Raw genomic sequence first — 21,409 nt, 5'->3', positions numbered from 1 at the left:
CAATGTAATAATACAGGTACAGGAAAGATGCGAACACAGCTTCGAATTGTACATTTTCCATCCCAGTGTAGATTTAGAAATGTTCACTTCGATTTACCCCTTAACTTCTACATATTTATAACTACTTGTGTTAGTCTTTAATTCAAGATTCCAGGTAAAGTATCAACTGTGCTTTCTTCATTTTGCTAACCTGCCTTGAGAGAGTAGTCTACTCTGTTATACCTATTAGAGCTATAAAAGGAAGTTCTCTGGAAAGGAACATCTTACAGATAAAATTTAGTTTCTTAACTTGGACCCTGTCTCACGACTTCTTATACAAGGAGGAAGTATGAGGATGTGTTCATGTATGTGTGAGGAATATATGCTTCTTTCTCCTCCAGCCTCACCAACAAGGCAGTTGTGGCTTTGAACACATTGCTGAGCCACTGTCACTTACTTGTTCGTTAGCCATAAGAAATGGGATTAATGCCAGGGATCTAGGGGTGGGCAGGAGAGAGGAGTCGGTCAGTTGTGCTCTTTGTGGTATCCTGGCCCTAGTTCTGTAGTCCAAAGCCCCAGTTAATTTTTTGGCCCCTTCTTATCAATCACAGTTACTTAGAGATTTTAAAATATATTCCTGCCTTTGGTAATAACTCGGGAAACTCAAAATTTATAATTTTCTCTCCCCCTCCTGATAGGTGCTGGATAGTTTACTAGTCCAGTATGGAGTGGTGGAGAGCTGTGAGCAAGGTACATGTCTGCTAAATCGCTTTCAAATTTGTAAAAGGAAGGAAGTAGAAAGGAAACTAACTTTTATTCTCTTTGTTTTTCTCTTCCTCTAGTGAACACTGACTCTGAAACTGCAGTTGTAAATGTAACCTATTCCAGTAAGGACCAAGCTAGACAGTAAGCAGTTTGTAACTTTGTATCTATATGTAATAACTAGGTTAAATACAATAACTTATATTTTATGGATTCTAAATTGGAGAACTGCTGGGGGTAGCAGAAGAAAACTTTATTTTGCAGAGTTTGACCTTGCTATTGTGCCTTTCTTTAAGTTTGAATGTCTAGTAAGAATCCGTGTTGGTTAAAGTTTTATTATATTTTTAATATGTCTTTAATGCCAATAATAGAGTGATCTAGTATGAAGTTGAATTATACCCTATTTGCAGGCAGCTTCTGGGCCTGGGTATGATTGCCATATTACATAACCTTTTTTTTTCTTTGTTGGTATGAAACATAGATTATTACTGTTTTATCCAAAGTTGGTAAGTTGATCATGTGTTAAACTAACAGTGTTTTTCTTTTTTTTTAATTGAATCATAATTGATTAATTGATTATACATATTTTTGGGGTTCAATGTTGACATATGTTGATCAAATCAATATTATTAGCATATATACTATTACAAATTGTACTCATTCTTTATGCCCCTTATTCAATCTCTCCTCATCCGCCTCTCCCTCTCCCTCTCACTTCTGATAACCCCAGATTTTCTCTCTTTCTGAACAGTAAGGGTTACTCTGTTGATTTGTTGCTTAGATAATCTGTCCAGTGCTGAGAGGTGTGTTCAGGTTCCCCCCACTATAGTCCTAGAGTAGATGCTTCTTCTATCACTCTGGTATGGGCTTTATGGAGAGAGAGACATCCTCTTCTTTTCTTTGGTTTCTGCTGGTGACTCTCCTTGTGATAATGCACTCAAGTGGCTGGAGGGCCATCTGCATGGTGGTTGTGGCATCTAGCTGCTTTTGCAGCAGCTGTGGCTATTGTGGTGGCTATGGTGGGCCACCCACATGGAAGTGGTGTTTTTGGTATGTTCCTTTCCTGGATGTGGAAGGAGAGGCTGGTCCTCGGATCCATGCCTCAGGACCCTGGGCGGGCTTTGCAGCAGCGAGCCTGGTTGTGGAAGGAAGGGTCGGTCCCCCACTCTATCTGTTTTTATATTCTAAGCTGCTGTCATGGAGCAGTTGAGTGGGAAGGGGACAGGGAAAGGGGTAAGGAAATAGGGTGGGAGGAGGAAGGGGGGCATGGTTGAGGCCCATGGTACCCCCTCATTCCTGCAGGGGAGACTGGGGGCTTCCAGTGGTGGCTTGGTTGTTGCTAGGCTGAATGCAGATGCTGGGGGGCGGTGGCTGAAGCCCTTGTTCCCCCACCACCCTGGCTTGGGAGACCAGGGGGCTTCCAGTGGTGGTTCAGTGGTCATCGCTGGGCTGGTTGCATATGGGGGGGCGTGGTCAAAGCCGTCAGCCCCTGTTTGGGAGCCCAGAGCACTTCCTGGGGTGGCTAAGCGGTTATCACTGGGCTGGTTGTGGGTGTTGGAGCATGGCTGAGGCTTACAGTCTTTCTGGGTTTTATAGGTGTTCTTTGGTGGTGTTAGAGCTTTACTAGTTTATATCAAAGTTTGTCTCTGGTTTGTGGGTATTTGTGTTTTCTTTCAGATCTGTGTTGGATTATTTGCTGTTCCTGCCATTTAAACTCTGCACTGGAACTAATTTGTTGTCCTTTGCTAACTTCTAAAATGGGGGAACTTCCAGTGGGGACCAGCACTTGAGCCCTGTGGTTGAGCTAAATTGCTGCTTTGCTGCTGATTCCCTAGGGAAGGCTTTTTGTGCAGCTCAGGTTTTAATGGTTGACTTTGTAGGTACTTCTGGGTCTCATGAGATCTGGTACACCTGGGTTGTGCAGAAACTCTGGTCTGGGCCTGAGTCTTTTCAGCAAACTGTACCCCCTGTAGTTCTATATTCCTCACCAGTCTACACAGAGTGGTCCTGCGCTGATTGAGGGGCAGATCAGCTGTCCTTGCTGTGCCCTAGTGTTCCACCAGTGGGCCCATCTCCCCCACCACCCTCACTCCAAACACTTCGCATAGGACAGGCCATGCGCCAGTCCCTTGTGATGACTCACCAGCCTCTGAGTGGCTCCTTTTTTCTGTTGTCTGTGGCTTCTCACTCCTGTGTGGGTCCAGGGGACCCTGTTAGTGGTCCTGCTGGCCTGGGGGCCACCAAGGCCCTCCTCTCTCCTGCTGCCTCCAAGCAACTTCATCCAAAGGGCACAGATGCGGCTTTCTGCCAGCTCCTGCTCCATGTGCTCACCAGGGCCAGCCTTGAAGTAGCTGGGGCTTGAAATGGTGAGAGTGATCCTTTCTGTTTTTCATCATGGCTTCTCCTGCCTTCATGAACTCTGTAGGTCTCTTCTCCTCTTCCCCTGAGCTCTGGCGGCCCCAGCTTGGCCGTAGTTGCTTTTTAATAGTTGTAAATTGGTTGATTTGTGGGAGAGAATGATGCTGGCAACTGTCTATTCCGTCATCTTAACCAGACGCCCCTCTAAACTAACAACAGTGTTAAATTTTCTTGCTCACTGATTTATCTGATTACTCTTGTCATTTAGGAGTGCCCAGGCATTGGATCAATGTAAATTTGCTTTTAGATTTATGGGAAAAGTATATTCCAATGCAACTGACAGGCAAAACTTCACAGATCAATCTCCCTTAGGAGAAGATAATTCTGTAGGCTTTGAATAATCTAATGAATTAATAAGGCACTAAAAAGAGAAAATAGCGGTCCCACAAATGTTGATTTTGACAGATCTGCTCAGAACATGAGCATGGAGGAATGGCATCCAAAGTGGCCAGCAGCATAGCACTGACTGTCAGCTGACTATGGCGGTCTTAAGCACCTCCAGATGTAGTAGGGCAGGAACAGAATGTCCTCTATGTCGGAAAGGTGAAAGGAAAGACCATGCCAGCTGGTCCTGAGCCCTAAAGAGGAAAGGTGAAACAAGCACCAAGAGTGGAGATTTGCCTAAGTTACCAAAGGCATTACCCATTTATGGGGGGATTATGAAAGGAAATGTAAGACTGGGAAGGAGATGGAAATCTGCATAACACAAGTGGAAATTTATTTTTTAAGTTGGTGGTATTCACATGTTCAGAATTTACATAAAAGGTCTAAAGATGTGTATAGTGCAAATCTTCCAGTATTATTCTCTGGCTACCTTGTCCCCTGTGAGAAAACTATATGGAAGACAAATACATGTGTATATTTTTTCTTTCTGACACAACCGATACCATAATATTTGAGTGTTTTGTACATATAAACATTTTCTGTACTTATACAGAATTTAATTGTATGGCTATGGAAATACTTATTTAGTTAATCCCAAATTGGATATTTAGGTTGTTTCCAGTCTCTTTCAGTTATGAACAGTGCTGAAGTTCAATATCCTTTTGCATATGTCACTTTGCATGTGTGTGTGAGTATACCTATAGGGTAAATTCCCAGAAGTTGAATTGTGTTTTTAGTTGTGTTGTCCTCTGTAAAGCTTGAACTAGTTTAAATTTCCATTAGCATTGTGTGAGAGTCTGTATCTCCATTCTCCCCAACACAGGCTTTGTCAATCTTTGCCAATTTAGTAAGTGAAAAGTGATATTAATTTCCATTTTTCTCATAGATGGGACTGAAGGTTTTTAATATGTTTTAAAATATTTTACTTTCGCTTCTGTTTGTATCCTTTGTTCATTAAAATTTAACAGTTTATATAAGGTTTGGGATTATGGGATTTGGGGTATGAGTTGAACAAATTTTGTTCTTCAACTATATGTAGGAAGACAGTAAATATTCACCTTTTTTACCCTCAGATTGGGGGATAATAGTGGGAGCAGTGAGAAAGCACAGATTCCATTTGTCCTACATAAGTTATTCTTTAGAAAGATCTATATTGAATCTTTGGTAAAGCCAAATTTCTGTTGGGTGGAAAATATAGGATGATATGATAAACCTAAGGACATTTTAGTTTGTCCAAGGTGTGTCTTGTTCACATAATTTGAAAACTTATGTGGGGCTAGCTACATAACTGTTCAATTAAGCATTTTTTCCCTTTTATTTAGTTGAATAGGAGAACAGGTTGGAGACATAGCCTACAAAGCTTTAAAGAGGCATAAGATGAATTTTAATAGGGACAAGGTGACTGCCATTTATCCCCCTCTCCTTTAGAAAAAAAATTCCAAAGCATTGAGTACAAGCATGGGAAGGGTGACTGGCTAGTCAAGGCAGAATTATTGCTGAAAATAATCATAACATGATAGCAAGCTGAATGTAGAGATGTTGTAAAAATTCTTTATAGTGGTAGGAGATTGGCAGAGTCCTGCTGATCCCAACGAGGGGGTAGAGGGTGTTAAGAATTGTGTAATTCAAGTAATTAGGTAACCTAAACAAATAAATTAGGAAAATAGTCACCATAGCTCTTATTTTCTACTATTCAGTTAGTTAACATTTATTGAGTACTAACTGTTGACCAAAAATTGCCAATGCATGAAGGCAGAGTCCCTGTCCTCAATGATGAGCTTCCCAGTGCTGAAAGGAGAATAGTTGAAGGGATCAACTAATTTTAGTTCCTGTCAAAGTCAAGTTGCCTTAAAAATTTTGTCCTCCCCCTCTCAAAGAATTCCAAAGATTGAAGAGAATTAGAAAGTAATTAGGTATTTAGAGAAGGTTAATCTGAAGAATGGAAAACTCACTGTTATGAAAATCATTGTTTATTAAAGTTTTCTAATATGTTATTTTAAAAAGGGATATATGGAATGTGTTCTCATTCTATGAGGAGAACTGATTTTATTTGAGACACCTTGGGTGTAGTGGAGAGTAGGGAATTAGGAGCCAGGCAGCCCTGACTCTGTAACCTGGACCTGTGAGTTTCAGTTTTCTTAGCTACTGAAATTAGGATTGAAAAGAAACAAATGCATATATGCACGTATTTATGGAAAATGATCTTATCAAAAGGCCTGGCACACAAACACTCAGTAAATAGTAACTCTTGCTTAACCCACTGGTTCTGGGCTGCTTCTGGAGCAGCCTGAATTGGCTTGAGCAGAGGAAGTTTGGTCGCTGCAGGACTTGCTCCACTGAGCCCTGCAGGCCTGCTCTGTGGGCTCCAGCATGACTGCCTGCAGCCTAAAGCAACCTGGTGTCATTTCTCCATGCTTTTCTTAGCAGGCCGCCCAGAGCCCAAATCTTCAGGTATGAGGGCTGCACTGATATTCTTAACCTCTTTTCTCTTCTCAGTATCTGCTACTTGGAAGTCTATGTATGTGACTGGGATGTGCTTGCAAAGTTGTGAGTAAAACTTGGAAGCTAAGAGTTCAATTCCAGATTGAGAGTTTAGTTCAGTTCCAGAGTCCAATTGTGTGGAATGGGTTCTGTGTGCCACCACTTTTCTAGCTGGGGCTTTGGCTAAATTAATCTGTCATGGTTTCACCCCATCCCTAAAATGGGAATCATTATGTAGGTTGAGCATCACTAATCCAAAAATCTGAAATTTGAAATGCCTCAAAATCTGAAACTGTTTGAACACCAACATGATGCTCAAAGAAAATGCATGTTGTAGCATTTTGGATTTTGGATTTTGGATTTTCAGAGTGGATATGCTCAATGAGTGTGTATTACGCAAACATTCCAGAATCTAAAAATACTTCTGGTTCCAAGTGTTTCAGATAAGGGATACTTAGTCTGTAGTCTTTACCTCATGAGGCTGTTGAGAGGACCTAAGACAGTGACTACAAAAAATAATACAGTACCTAGAATATAGTAAGAGCTCCAAAGTTAGCAGCTATTATGCATTTTTCCAACATGTCTCATTGCATCTTGTTTGGAATGTTTCATTTCAGGTGATGACTGGCCACTGATGCCGAAGAGCTAAGGACCTAGTTTAAAAGTGTTTGTAGCTGCTGCTTTTTGTTGCTTAAAGCCCTAAGCCTTGTAAATATCACTTTTTTAAAGAGAATTCCTCAAATATGGCTGTGTCTCACTCACAATTTAACATGGAAATTCCTGCCACCTTGTGCCTAAGAAAATGGTTAATAGCACATATTTGTTTTAACCTGAAGTCTTGAATTATTAAGATAATGAAATTAATGAAATAATAACTTAAAATCAATAAAAATAGAAGGGTGTGTTTAGCCTTTTCTTGTTCCTTGGAGCAAGAGAGGCTTATGTCTCTAACTCAAATATTTTCTTCCCTCTTCCAGGGATGCTGAGATAAAACACTCAAGGACAGACATTATTCATTGTAGGATTTGTCACGTGTGACAAAAAAATAACCCCTTAGAATGTGTAGGCATTTAGTTCTTATATTTTTTTTTTTGTTTAGGGTTCTTACTTCTGGTGTTTATTTTTGTTAGGGAACAGGAATATTTATTCATACTTTGAAGCTATCATTGCAGATCTTTTTATATCAGTGTAAAAATCTGTATCAAGTACATGTATTTAGGTTAGAAGTGTTTGGAGCAACTTGGCTAATTGGAAAAAGAATTAGATAAAGCAGTGAGACAAAGGAATTTCTTGCCATTTTGCCAGTCAGAGATAACCACTGTTAAATTTGCTATAGAGTTTTGTAGACTTTGTTCCATGCATCATAACTTACAAACTTAGAAAGATGTTCTGTAGTTTTGTGGCTTGTTTTTTTCATTGAATATATTTATACTATTTATAATCTCTGTATGGTATTTCATCCTTACTACAGTTTACGTATTCAGTCCTCTATTGTGCATCTAGAGAGTTTTGTAGTTTTTTGCTTCTACAACCAGTTTAGTCATGAAGTCCTTTGTAGGTAAACAATTGGGCTTTAAGGTGCATTTCTGCACTGGATTATGAGGCTTTTAGTAATTATTGCTGAATTGTATGTATCAACCTCTTACTCTTGGTACAAGGAGAGAACTGAATTTATGACTTTTCAACAGCTAAACCTCATTTTGTTAGGACCTGTTGTGACACATAGCAGTGACATCTGAGAATAAAAAAAAAAAGATTTCTGACTTGGAATTTTAGAGCTGAAGGAGAACATAAGTCTAACCTAGTTTTATAAGTGAGACAGATAATTCCAAGCAGGAAAATTACCCTTCCAAGGTAATGTGGTTACTTATTGTTCAGGCTACACTGGAATTCTGGTCTCTAGTCCAGTCTTTTTCATATTCAGATCTGTATGTGGGGACCCTTGGGTAAGTTTAAGTTCTCTGGGCCTCATTTCTTTTTTCCCTCCCTCAACCTCAAGTTGATCTACTTATTCACTCTATCAAGGCCCTTTAAGCTCTAATATCCACCCCAATCAACTTCGTACCAATACAGTTAAGTGCTACCACCATTGGATAATCATCCTTGAGTTCTGTTGAACTGAATGCAAATATTCCAAATAATTCTCATTATGAGAATTATGCATTTCATGTCTTGCATATGCAGTAGCTTTGAAAATATATTTCTTTTCCTTATGAACTCAGCAGACCACCATATAATATAGCTGAATATCAAACATTGTATATAGAAAGATTTCTGCAGTTGATTTAAAATTCAGAAACTTAGGATCTTTATTCATAAGAAAGCCATTGCTCTGTCCTTAGATTACTTTTATAGCTTTTCAGCCATGTCCAAGTTTAGAACACTGTGATTTGACGGGTTGGGAACTCTGCTTAGTTGGCAGTTAGATAGTTGAATACACACAGTAGGTGCTGTTGCTGTCTGGAGGCTCCAGACTGTGCACTGGGTATTGGAGCACTATTCCATCTGACCTCCAGAGTGAGTGAATCTTTTCCCCTCAAAGAAAAATCTTTCTGAAGTAGCACAATGAAATTTGGAAGTTATTTCCAAATTGAGAGAATTGTTTCTTGGGCCACGTGTGATTTTATTTGGATAGTTCCAGGATATATAGAAGCATCTGGTAACTTACATGTTTGCCTCTGTTTGTTCCCATGGAGAATGATATCTCTGTGTGTATGTCTGTCTCACTCAAAAAGTTACTTACCTTTTTTGTAATGTTTTACTGACTTAATTCCATAGTCAAAGTTCACTTACTGTCTTCTGAAGCCAGCAGTACTCAGTTTTATAATGGGAAAGGATATAATAGTGAACTATACTGCCTTACATGCCCATAGATATAGTTGACTCCTTTACTGGGTTCAGGTTTCCTTTTTTTTGTTTTGAAAGAACCCGTCAGTGATCTCTTCTTACCTTCAGAAAGGCTTAAAGTTGTTTTGAATGAATCTCTAATTGGTTGGAACTTCTGCAACTATAACTTTCTATGATAAATATGCATCATAAATATTAATAAAATTCTCAGCTCTTGTCTTTCTTTAGAAGTAACCAAAATATTTTATGGCCCTTAATCCACATTCCCTTCAGAAAAAAGGGGAAAGGAGGAGAGCAAGGAACAGTATGTTAAATTACCATTCTGTTATTGGGGACTTGGTGAAATAAGCTGTGGTGTGTGCCTGTCAGCCTCTGAAGCTTACGAAGAGAATGCCCTCTGACATAGAAGTCACATGAAAATATCCCAAGACGTACTGTATCTGAAAAAAGCAGTCCATAAAGCAGTGTACATCATGACCTCAATTATGCTTTTAAGGAAGGAACTGAACATGTACGCATGTGTTTGTAAACATATGGAAAGGACTGATCCGTTAACTGGTCATGGTTAAAACCAGTTCTGGGAAGCAATGGACCACCTTCTTGTTGCTTCTGTATTTCTCTATGACTGGTATCTTTGACAGTAAGAGTTCATTCCTGTGCTAGGGAATGTAGGACAGTGATAGTACAGGGGATTGAAGTGAGAAAAGAGGCAGAGTTCTGGGTCCTGAGAAGGTTAGTGAGCCTTCGTGTGTACTTGCCTAGGCCTGTCTTCTAATTTCAGGCTCTCAGTGCTCTTTTTCGTGCTAGGACCATCTCTTTTCCCCCCACCTTTCCATCTAAGTCATGAGTTGAAAGTAGATCTCTGAATAAGGAAAATAGTATATAAGCCAGAAATGACCACACTGAGCGACTGGAGAAGAGACCATTGTATGCCTGTTTTTCTCTCCCTGCCTGAGCTAGACTTGGGCCCATAGAAACAAAATCTGAGCAAACAACCTGAGTAACCCAAAGAAGAGCCTGTGACCTTTTTTTGTTTTGTTGTGCACTAGAGTTAGATGTGTATTATTAGGAGTGTTTATGTATGCCATTGAAATCTTGGCTATTACCCTTTCACACCTTTATTACCGAGTTTCTCCCTTTAAAAAAACAAAAAACTCCTGATGAACCCTTTAAAAAAATATGTAAGGTAGAGCACAACAACTTGGATGATTCTTATAAGTAAAAGATGCCAGACATGAGTGTATATAGCATGTATACTCATTTATACTTACATATAATTTAAAAATAGGCAAAATCACTCTGTGGTGTCTGAAGTCTAGAGGAGGGGTAATTACTGGTGGGAGGCTCTGGTGGGGCTTCTGGGGTACTGGTATGTTCTAGTTCTGATCTGGATGTGTGTGTTCACCTTGTGGAAATTCAGAGACGTATGTTGAAGGTTTGGGTACTTTTCCATATATATGTTGTAAACAAACAAACAAGTTCTTCCCCAAATAGGTAGACAGTGGAATGGATGGGTAGATTAGAAAATAGCTTCATTTTCTTTTTTGGTTTACCACGACCCTTGCCTCCGTGCCCCCAAATCAGTTCATAAGCTCTATGAGGTCAGGAACCACTACTTCCAGGGACATACTCATAATAAGGTACTAAGATTTTCTTGAATGATTGGCCATCTTTAGTGTTAAATTCTGCCAATCTCCTGTGAATGTTTAGGGATATTTATCCACTGGTTCTACAAATCTTTTAAACATTTGTATTATTTCAGAGGGTGAAATGAAGGGGCAGGGCATATTTCCAATGTCTTTTCTATTCTGATTTGGAAACACCAGCCAGGACAAGAACTGTCCACTCAGTTCTGTCTTGCTGTTACTAACTTCATGAGTTAAACTCAAGAATTTGACAAAAAAATTTTTTTCTTTTCTATTTTTTATTGGTAGACAGTAAACATGTTACCTTTGGAAGCTGTTGGTCTTCTTCCCACTTTGTACCCTTTTCCTGGGAAGTACGTGGGTGGTGAGGATCATGTATTCTGGGTTTGCTCCTTGTGTAGTGTCTTCATTCAGAAGTTTTAGATCCACTAATCCTGAGTGGAAGAGATGGGTGTTGCTTTGCTAAAGGATTCATTATATAGCTTGATTTCTCTTCCCGCTCCTGCTTCCTGTCTACTTTCAGAGCATTAGACAAACTGAACGGATTCCAGTTAGAGAACTTCACCTTGAAAGTTGCCTACATCCCTGACGAGATGGCCGCCCAGCAGAACCCCTCCCAGCAGCCCCGAGGTCGCCGTGGGCTTGGGCAGAGGGGCTCATCCAGGCAGGGGTCTCCAGGATCAGTGTCCAAGCAGAAACCATGTGACTTGCCTCTGCGTCTGTTGGTTCCCACCCAGTTCGTTGGAGCCATCATAGGAAAAGAAGGGGCCACCATTCGAAACATCACCAAACAGACCCAGTCTAAGTGAGTATTACTGAGTGCGTGGTGGGCATTAATGTTTTCCGCTCTGAATCTTGATAACTGAGGATGTTGCTGTGGTATTTGGTTCCTTTCTGAACATGGCCGTGAGCCCTCCTTGTACAGTACTTGGAAATGGGGAAAAAACCTTGTGATTTGATATCTTAGTGTTCACTTTGTATACATCTGGGGCTAAATCTTAATCTCAAGGGAACCTCAAATTTTTGCACATGAATGGAAAAAAAATGACCTAACCTACTTCTGGGTAGACACACAAAGGGCAGCTTCTAGGTTGTTCTCTGCATGCATTAACCACCCTGCGCGACAACCCCGCTGCCACCACTTAACCTCCTTGATTTCAGTGTTTTTGGGTGTAATTTCCTGGGTCCATTCTATTTCATCTGTGGCTACAATACAGATATGGTTTTTCAGTCTTGTTTTACTTTAGTGATGAATTCCTCATCTTAAGGTCCAAATTTATCATGTGATTAAGATATGTAGTTAGAATGGCTTCTTCTTCGGGATACTGTTTGGTTTTAATTGTCAGATTTTAAGGGATTGGAAGATTCTTGTTTATATGTTGGAGCTAACTTTTCAAGAATAGAAAGCAGGAACTATTTGTTTTTATTTACCACTGTAGCCCCAGTGCTGAGGCCGTTGCCTAATACATAGAAGGCTGTAATTGTATTTGTCAGGCGAGTGAAATGACTGTATGTGAATATATTTGAAGCCTTTCATGTATATGTGAGATACTTTCTCAGTTCAGAAGCTCCAGTACATGTTACATGTTGTTCTGCTTTCTAAACCATGCTGTTGTGTGTAGTGTGTGGATATTTTGACCCAAAGAAGCTTGGTGAACTCTCTCCCATCCTTAGTACTAGAATGTGCTATAGGGCACATCTCTGGGTCTGTTGCTATCATATTTCTTGAAGAACCTGCAGGTGTACCAGAGAGAAGAGGTTATGCACAGCAGCGTCATTCTGTAAGCCTTGGGTCAGCTACACAGATAACTGGATTATGTTGCTTTTTAAATCTAGTAAGGAGAATTATTTCATGTGATCTGAGAAATTCAGCATAGTCTTCCTGTGAAAGTAGAACTACAGTGCTGTGTGTACTTTGCTTGTGTGTTTGTTCCAGCAGGCTAAAGATATCAATATTCATCATAGCACTATGCCTGCCTTGAACTGGTTCATTTTTCATGCAGAACCAGAAAGAACTTTATCTCGTGGTGGTTCCATGCCCACCACCCTAAGAGGATATTCCCATCCTGCCTCCCCTGCTTTGAAGCAGGAGACATTGGGTACCTGTATGCAGAATTAGTGGGGACTTCATAATATAGGGAGTGGCGAAGATAAGTCAACCATAACCTCGATCAGTTTGCTTGGCTTTAATCTTCAAATTTAAGGGCTTCTTGCTTCCCTTGATCCGCTGTTACCTGCAGAAAGTTATTACGTGGCTTCCCTTCCATGTTGTGTGGCAGTTTGGAATTGTTATTTTTTTCAAGCTGCTCATTTCCTTGTCAGATGAAAGAGCTGTGACTTAAATTGAACTGTTTGCTTTACTTATGGTAGGAAGAAGGGACACAATTTTGGTTATATCCGATGATTCATTTGCAGAGGTCTGCCAGTGGATTTAATTAACTCTTGCCACTGAAACTAGTCATTATCTGTTTCTGGAATGGTCTCAAAGGGTCACCCTAATCTCCAGAGCAGTATTCCCTTTTCCCGGGGGGTCAGAGTTTAGTCGTCCTTAACATAATCAAAGAACGAAAATAAACTGGAAGAAGGGATGTGAACACGTTACCAGAGGACAAGCATCACTGATGTGACTGGGGACTAAAACATTGTCTGGGAAGATGGTCTCTGAGATTGGGACTGTTACTGAAGACTTTTTTTTCTTAGTTATTTCTAGGTAGAAATGCTTCATTTCTGCATTTCCCTTATTTTTATTTTTTATTTTATTTTATTTTATTTTGTCTTTTTGTGACCAGTAAGGGGATCGCAACCCTTGGCTTGGTGTCGCCCGCACCACGCTCAGCCGGTGAGCGCACTGGCCGTTCCTATATATATAGGATCCGAACCCGCGGCGGGAGCGCTGCACTCTCCCGAGCGCTGCACTCTCCCGAGCGCTGCACTCTCCTGAGTGCACCACGGGGCTGGCCCATTTCCCTTATTTTTAGTTATAGGTTTTACTTCTGAGGTAAATTGTCAGTTTTCAGTCAAACATTGAGGAAGAAGAAATCTAAACCTTGATTTTTATTGGCACGATGAAGTGGTCATTCTCATGGCTGTGGGTTATGTAGTTCTTTAGCACTGAGTGGCCAGAGGGACTTAACACATACTTGATTTTCCTTAAAACACATATTTTTGAGTAGTTGGTTTTCTTTTTTGTACTTTCTAAACAGCAGCAGACTTACTTTTTACTTAATTCAATTGTACAAAGATGCAAAATAAAAAGTTATTGCACCTTCTGAGGGGACCGTTGATAAGTTGGGGATGTGTCTTTAAAGGACTTGTTACTCACATCTACTAACATGAGTAACTTCAAAAAAGAAATCATATCATGGTATTTCACTTAAGATCAAGGACCTCTTTCTATACTGGTACCTATAATTTTACCACATTTTAAAAATAGCTGTATGATATGGATATACTTTTATTTAACCATTTCTTCCTGATGGGCATTTTAAAGAAAAATTTTCTTTCTCTCTATTACAAATAGTGCTATGGTGAGTATCCCTATGCCAGTGGTTCTCAGCCCGGGGTGTTTGTTCCCTCAGCGGACTTTGGAGACATTTTTGGTTGTCACAGCTGGGTGAGGGGTATACTACTGGCATCTAGTGGGTAGAGACCAGGGATATTGCTAAACATCCTACAATGAACAGGACACCCCATCCACAACAAAAAATGAATATGGCCCAAAATTTCAGTAGTGCTGAGGGTAAGAAACAACACTGTTGGCCCATAGGTGAGACTATATACGTAAGAAATGTTACAAGAAGTAGAATTTTGGGTCAAAAGGTGATAAGCATTTTATTTTTGATAAGTCCTGCCAGTGTGCAGTGTACTCCTACCAAAAGTGTAGGTGTGCCCCGTTACCCATCGTCTTGCCAATTCTTAATTTTACCTTACTCAAAATATTTGCAGGTCTGGAAGAAAATGACGTTTTGTTTTAATTGGCATGTATATAATTACTAGTGAGGTTGAACATCAATTTGAATTTATTTGCCATTTGCTTTTCTCTGAAATAGAATAGCTGTCCCTTTGGGATCCATTCCTATCGCTGTTTGTTGCAGACTTTCCTCTATCAAAGAGGCAAAATGTAGGAAGACCCTTGCAAAAGGAAAGCAGATAAGTGAAATCTGCTCATGATGAATAGTGGATATGCTGTGCAGAACAAGGAATCCGCCTGGCTTGTGGGATTCCAACTCCAGGTCTCTTGGCATGTACTCTAGTTGCTATTTGTTTTAGAGCAGAAGAAAGCCTTTTGTCTGAATCCAGGCTCGTGGATGTGAGATGTTTTTTTTTCTGTGGCATCTAAAAGGGAGCTTTAAGCACAAAGAGCTTGGGCAGAATGAAAGGATGTCCTGCTTAGTTAGACTGGGAAAGAGAGAGGAGTGTTCCTGGAATTAAAATTTGTCTCTAAGGTATCAATGTTGACAGCTTATCAAGAGTTTATGCTCTTGAGGGAACTGAGTCATCTACTCTTTGCTCAGAAGTCCTGTGACTTTGCAGTTGGTAATTAGACTCTGTTGCGAACACATGCTTACAACTCTCACTTCCCTTTCTGCTTGTGCCCACTATCAGAATCGATGTCCATCGTAAAGAGAATGCAGGGGCTGCTGAGAAGTCAATTACTATCCTCTCTACCCCTGAAGGCACGTCTGCGGCTTGTAAGTCTATTCTGGAGATTATGCATAAGGAAGCTCAAGATATAAAATTGTGAGTAAAGAGGATTAACCTGTGAAAGAGGATGCTACTTGTGCTGTTCTGTTTCGGATTTTTGTGACATAATTTCTTGGGAATTGCCAACAAACACAGGGAAATGCTATCCTGATAAGTGGTTGGCACTATTGATTTGATTGTGAAGCATAAGTCTTTTAAATATTCAAGTATTTTATTTTCATTCATGTTGTATATGGGGCAAGTGGTAATAATGGGGAGAAGTCAGATGTAAAAGAACGCAGTTGGGAGACACGAAGCCCACCTAGGACCAAGAGGTATCCTGGGACTTACCCAGACAGGGCTGCAAACTCTCACTTGTATTTTATTCAGAGCCCATTAGAGCGCTGTTCTCGTCCTCCACCCAGTCCTACTGGGGCAGCAGGGAGTGTGGAGTTGGGGAGGTCCACACCTCATTCTGTGCTGAGGTAAACTGGAGGTTTATTTGGGTATTGAACACTGGAATTCTAGGAATTCTAGGAATCCAAAGGAACTGTTAGTGGAAGTTGGGTTCTGTGTCGCTCCGCTCCGAGTGTATAAAATAGCACTACACTCAAAATAGAATAGCACTTACTTACAAGTAAGGTCCTGGAGTTAGCCTGGGGATCCATCACCAATGTGTAATTTGTAGAGACTTTTAAATCTGTTTTAGCAATAAGGTGTCATATATAGGTGTTATATTATAAGACTAATTATTTTTTAGTATAGCAAAAAAATAAAAGCCCATCATCTAATAAAACCTCAGTGATATTTTTAAACAGTGATATGTATATGACTTAGAAATTCAGGAATAAAAAATGAAAGACCCCCTTCCTGTTCTTCTACTGTTCCCAAAGTGTGACCACTGTTGAGTTTTTTCTTTGCTTCTACAAATTTTGCTTGTATCTCCAGGTATGTATTTTAAAATTTATACTAGGATTGCACTATTTTGCATTTGTACCTTGTGTTCTTCTGTTTAGAAATATGGATTTGAGTAAGAGTATCCATCATTGATGGTAGATATTCCCTGAAGTGAATAAAAGAAAAAGGTATTTTAAAAATTAACTTCTATTCAAATATGAGGGTATTTCAGAAAGTTCATGGAAAGATTCATATTGTCTTTTAATTCTGTTTTCCACGAACTTTTTGAAGTGCTCTTGTACTTCCTTTGGGGGGTGGGGTACAGCTAGCTTGTATGGGAATCTGAAACCTTGGCCTTGGTGTTACAAGGTGGTGTGCTAACCAGCCAGCCACCCTCATACTTGCTAATGTATTTTTGCCGGGTCTATTCATGCATTGCTAGAATGTAGGCTAATTGTCAGTAAGTTTTAAACTGTACCTAGCATAATGCTTCCCATATGATAGGTAAGAAATAAATGTTTAATGAGTGATTATTGTCTTTTTATCCAAGAGTAGATTTACTTAACACTGTTTTCATGACCAATTTTCTATTTACAGCACAGAAGAGATCCCCTTGAAGATTTTAGCCCATAATAACTTTGTAGGTCGTCTCATTGGTAAAGAAGGAAGAAACCTTAAAAAAATTGAACAAGACACAGACACTAAAATAACAATATCTCCGTAAGTGCTGCATTGCTTTTGAATTAGGAAACTTTCAAATACTGTTTTTAAGCTGTATGTTTTATACTAAGCTTAGCTTCTCCCATTTTATAGCTGTTTGAGCTAGCCTGTACTGCCACATTTACACTGTTTCTCAGACTCCGTCTACTGTCTACTATCTGTTTCTAACCTTCATTGAAAGCATTATTTGTGCTCACTAAAGAGGCAGGAAGAATTAAATGCTCTATGTTCATATTTTCTAGCTGAAAACCTGACCACATTTTTTGACATTTATTCCCAAAGTTGGAATCTATAACCAGTTTATTATCCATTGCGTGTAACAGATTTATCTCATTTGACCCCGTAAGACAGTAGTGACCATTTATTGCTAGCTAGTTTCTGTGAGTATTGAATTCAGGAGCAGCCTTAGCTGGGTGGTTTTGGCTCAGGGTCTCAGTGCTTCTGCCGAGTTGAAGCTGGTGTTGGCAGAAGGCTTCGGTTCCTCACCACATGGGCCTCTCCACAGAGCTGCTTGAGTGTCCTCCAGAAGTGGCAGCTCCTTCTCCCAAAGTGAATGATCCAAGAAAGAGCAAGGTAGAAGCTGCAGTGTCTTTTGTGACATAGACTCAGAAGTTCCACACTATCATTTTTCTAAAATTGGTTACACAATTCAGCCCTATATAGTGGGGGTGTGGGGGCAGGGGTTAACAGGTAATTGGGAGGGGGTTGTCATCTTGGAGGTGGGCTACCTACACCGAGATTCCATGGATGCCTTGAAATTACATGAAAAGGTTTTTCTTTTTCTGAGGGTAACTATCCTTAGTTTTTATCAGAGTACCCAAAAAGGTAGAAAGGGATCGATGAACTGAGAAAGAATGGTAGGGAAAGACTGAGGCAAAACATTCTTGTAGCAAGGAGTTTTCTAAGGAGGTGGTAAGGAAGTAGGAAATGACTGTTTGGTTGTAATGAAAGAAAAAGTGGTACATAAGTGATACTATCTTGTCTCAAACTTTACTTTCAGAAAGAGGAGGGTTTTAAAAGAAAATCTTAAAAGCATTTCTAGAAGCAGCTATTCTAAAAATTGTAATTCAGGATGCCCGACAGGGCTGAGTTAAGACTGGAGTTTAGAATTATATACTTTAAGTAGTCTAAGTAAGACAAACAATCTTCATTATATAGATGTTTACATTTTTAGCAAGTTTGAGAAAAAAATTAAGGAATAATATCACATTCATCTGGCTCAAGCGTAGCTTATGATATTTTGCTAGTAGTAAAAAAGAATTTTAACTCCAGGAATATTAAAGAGAACTGTACCAATTTTTCATATACTTTCAATATACGTAGTACAGTTTTCCATGGTAAATATCTCCCGTTGTTTTTCCTCTCAAAGCTATTGACCAGCTTAGGCTTAGGTATTCTCAGATATAATTTTTAGTGGATTTTGAAGCTTCAGCAGGACCCGGATCAAGTAGGGAGTTTCTGAATATTGCTGCTAACTTTTTTGTTGTCTAAATGGTCATCAGTGGACCATTTTATTTTCTCCAGCCTATTTTAATCTAAATTCTAAAAATATTGGAAAAAAACTGAGTTTAAACTCAAATTCTGGTTTGCCTTTTTGGAGTATTTCCATACTTTTTCCTTGCTTGGTGACTCAACGCAATTGCATGAGAATTCCAATTATGCCTAGAATTGGTCAGTACAGACTAGGAACATACTTATTAAAAGTCATATACTTCTGGTTCTTGGCTTCCACTAAAACTGTACATCCTTCTAGTAATTTCTTTTCCATTCACTGTTAAATTGTGAAAATGGTTCAACTTTAAGTGGTCAAGAAGTAAGCTATGTTTAAAATATGGATTTAATTCAACTACATATACCTGGTAATTCTTATTGAGAAGGGGGGGCGTATTTTCTTTTGTCTTGCAGCCTTGGAATTCTTGGATTTGTGTCTTCTGGGGCTTACTCATCTCCCATCATGTGTAACTGTCCACTTTTACATATTGCCAGGCTCCACAGTTGGTTTTAATTGCCATCTGTGGTTCAGTTATCATCAACGTGTTCCCCCTATAATTTTCATTCTTTTTCTTTTTCCCTCTTTTTCAATCGGCAGATTGCAGGAATTGACACTGTATAATCCGGAACGCACCATTACCGTTAAAGGCAATGTTGAAACATGTGCCAAAGCTGAGGAAGAGATAATGAAGAAAATCAGGGAGTCTTATGAAAATGATATTGCTTCTATGAATGTTAGTTTTAATATGAAGGACGTGTCTTTATTTTGATGAATAGTTAAAAGATGTTTTTAATTGCATTAATATTGATTTCTTGAGAGGTGGCATCATTAGAAGTAGTTTTAATTTATTATTATTATTATTATTATTATTTTTTAGCACCATAGCAGGTACTCTGGGATAGTAGGGAAAACACAGGCCAAACATTAGGCTTGGCTGTCTGTGATTTTTAGCAAATTATTTAGTCCTCAAGCCTTAGCTTCCTTACATGTGAGGTAAGGATAATATATACCTACAGAAAGTTAATACCTCCCCTATGGTGTTAATTTGAGGGAGTTTAATATAGAAGGAATGTGGACTTTAGAGGTATATGGACTAGATTTGAATCCCGGCTCAACCATTTATGAGCTGTAGCTCTATTCTCTTGGACAGTTAACTCAGTTTCTCTGAGCCTCAGTTTCCTCATCTGTAAAATGGGGTTACTGCATAACCTTGCATACTATTAATAGATATAAAAGTTATCATTAAGAATACAGGTTTAACTTGGTTACTCATATAAACTTTAGAGATTTAAGAATTTCAAGTGAGTAAAGGGTTCAGATACCTGAACCAGCCAGCTACCCTCCCCCCCAAAAAGAATTCCAAATGACAAAACAAGCTGTGTACTGCATCTAAGTCTATTAAAGCAAATTGCTGACATTCCTTAATGGATGGATGTTGCTAAAAGTGAAACACTTCAAAAGTCCATCTTAAATTTTGAAGTAAATGATTTTAAAAATTTTTTCAATTGGTCTTGTCATATGAAATACTAAATCTGAGAGAAGGGAAATGTGAAAATATTACCTTGGTGAGAAGAGCCTAGAATGCTAATCATTTTACCTCACATGACTACCTGCCTACCTTTACGTTATCATTGCTTGTCCAGATGTTTTAGAATCAATTGGGATTAAATCCAACCCCTTAAGCCTTTTTAGAAGATTCCCAAGTACACTCAAGTCCCATTTCTACTCTCTACTTCACATTTAAGCCAAAACAAAATCCTCTTTCTGGCTTTTGTATTCATTCTAAAGATATTTAGTTGCAGTAGTTACATGGGGATAGGACCTGGGACCTGATTTCTTAAGGGCTTATCTTTGTTTTAGGCCTGTGGACCCGTGAGTGCCAGATTTTATCCAAGGAGTAAAGATCTCTTAATAGCTGGTTCTCTATACCCGATTTACTTTTCAGTGAACACATCTTACCTGTTTACCTCTTCAGCTAAGACAAGCTTTTCAGTCTGTATTTACAGTGTACCTACAGAGTACAGTTTTTTTTTTTTTTTTTTTTTTCCCCTCTCTGCCCCCTAGCCCCTGACAACCTACAGAGTACAGTTTTATCTAAGTACTGTGTGGTGGGTGTGAGGAGAAAAGGAAGGCTGTGTTCCCTACGCTCAAGACTCCTCAGTGCAGCTGCAGATCAAGAAGGGGGCAAGCCAGCACACAGATTTAAAAAATACCAAAAGATGTAAACTATATACTCAAGTGTAGCCATATCTGCGTTGTTCTAAAATTTGACTCATAAGATTGTTTTATTAGGTGAGGTCACAATCTGAATAATGTCACTTACAAATGTCATTTTCCCTTGATTCAGTTAATTATTAAATTAAGGGACCTTTTTACTATTGCAGCTTCAAGCACATTTAATTCCTGGATTAAACCTGAATGCCTTGGGTCTGTTCCCACCCACTTCAGGAATGCCACCTCCCACCTCAGGGCCCCCTTCAGCTATGACTCCTCCCTACCCACAGTTTGAGGTAAGATAACTGGCCTTGGCTTTCTCTATAGTTGAGCAGGATGCAGTAACAGTCACACTTCGTTGCCCTCTAGTAGTGTGACATTCAGTGCTAACAGAAAAATCTTAATGTAAGTCCTGGTCCCGTGTGATCTATCATCAGTTTAGAGCCAGCAAGTGCTATACGGTTCTTGTCAATAGAACCTTCTTATTTGCCCTTTGTATGTTGTAGGGTAGACATGGGAATTATTTTGAAGTTTTTGGATGGTAGGGTTGTCAACATGTGTTTTTAAATATCAAAAGAAAAATTTGGGACTTTGGAGCAGGGGGAAGGAGGTTAGTCTTGTTTTGTTTTTTTGACATTGTCACAAATCATACTTTTGATAGAATGAAGTGTTAGCAAAAATTCTTAAAGGTACTAGACAGCAAAACCTACACTGAGTTCTAAGGTTAGTCATGTTTAAATGTTGAAGGAAAGGATTTTTAAAAGGCATTCTTCACCTTGTCACCTGGAAATAAAGTGTTTTGAAAAGTTTTTCATTTTGAATGTTTGTAACTTTTTCTTTTTCTTTTTTTTTTTTTGTCTTTTTCGTGACCGGTGCTCAACCAGTG

General features: G+C 39.3%; 1 protein-coding gene across 2 annotated transcripts in view; it reads left to right on the top strand.

The window, feature by feature from the left end:
* IGF2BP3 (insulin like growth factor 2 mRNA binding protein 3) overlaps window positions 1–21,409 on the top strand; it is a 128,060-nt gene that overhangs the window by 86,414 nt on the left and 20,237 nt on the right. Inside the window, exons 4-10 of one of the 2 annotated variants that reach the window (XM_063100181.1) lie at window positions 678–729; window positions 822–885; window positions 11,041–11,322; window positions 15,123–15,257; window positions 16,695–16,817; window positions 18,907–19,042; window positions 20,694–20,819. In XM_063100181.1, coding sequence (XP_062956251.1) covers window positions 678–729; window positions 822–885; window positions 11,041–11,322; window positions 15,123–15,257; window positions 16,695–16,817; window positions 18,907–19,042; window positions 20,694–20,819 — 918 coding nt within the window. The remainder of the gene's footprint in view (window positions 1–677; window positions 730–821; window positions 886–11,040; window positions 11,323–15,122; window positions 15,258–16,694; window positions 16,818–18,906; window positions 19,043–20,693; window positions 20,820–21,409) is intronic. The other variant, XM_063100183.1, reaches the window with a different exon arrangement.

Source organism: Cynocephalus volans, chromosome 6 (assembly GCF_027409185.1).
Source record: "Cynocephalus volans isolate mCynVol1 chromosome 6, mCynVol1.pri, whole genome shotgun sequence".
Classification (NCBI taxonomy): Eukaryota; Metazoa; Chordata; class Mammalia; order Dermoptera; family Cynocephalidae; genus Cynocephalus; species Cynocephalus volans.
This window is presented reverse-complemented; position numbering and strand designations above follow the sequence as displayed.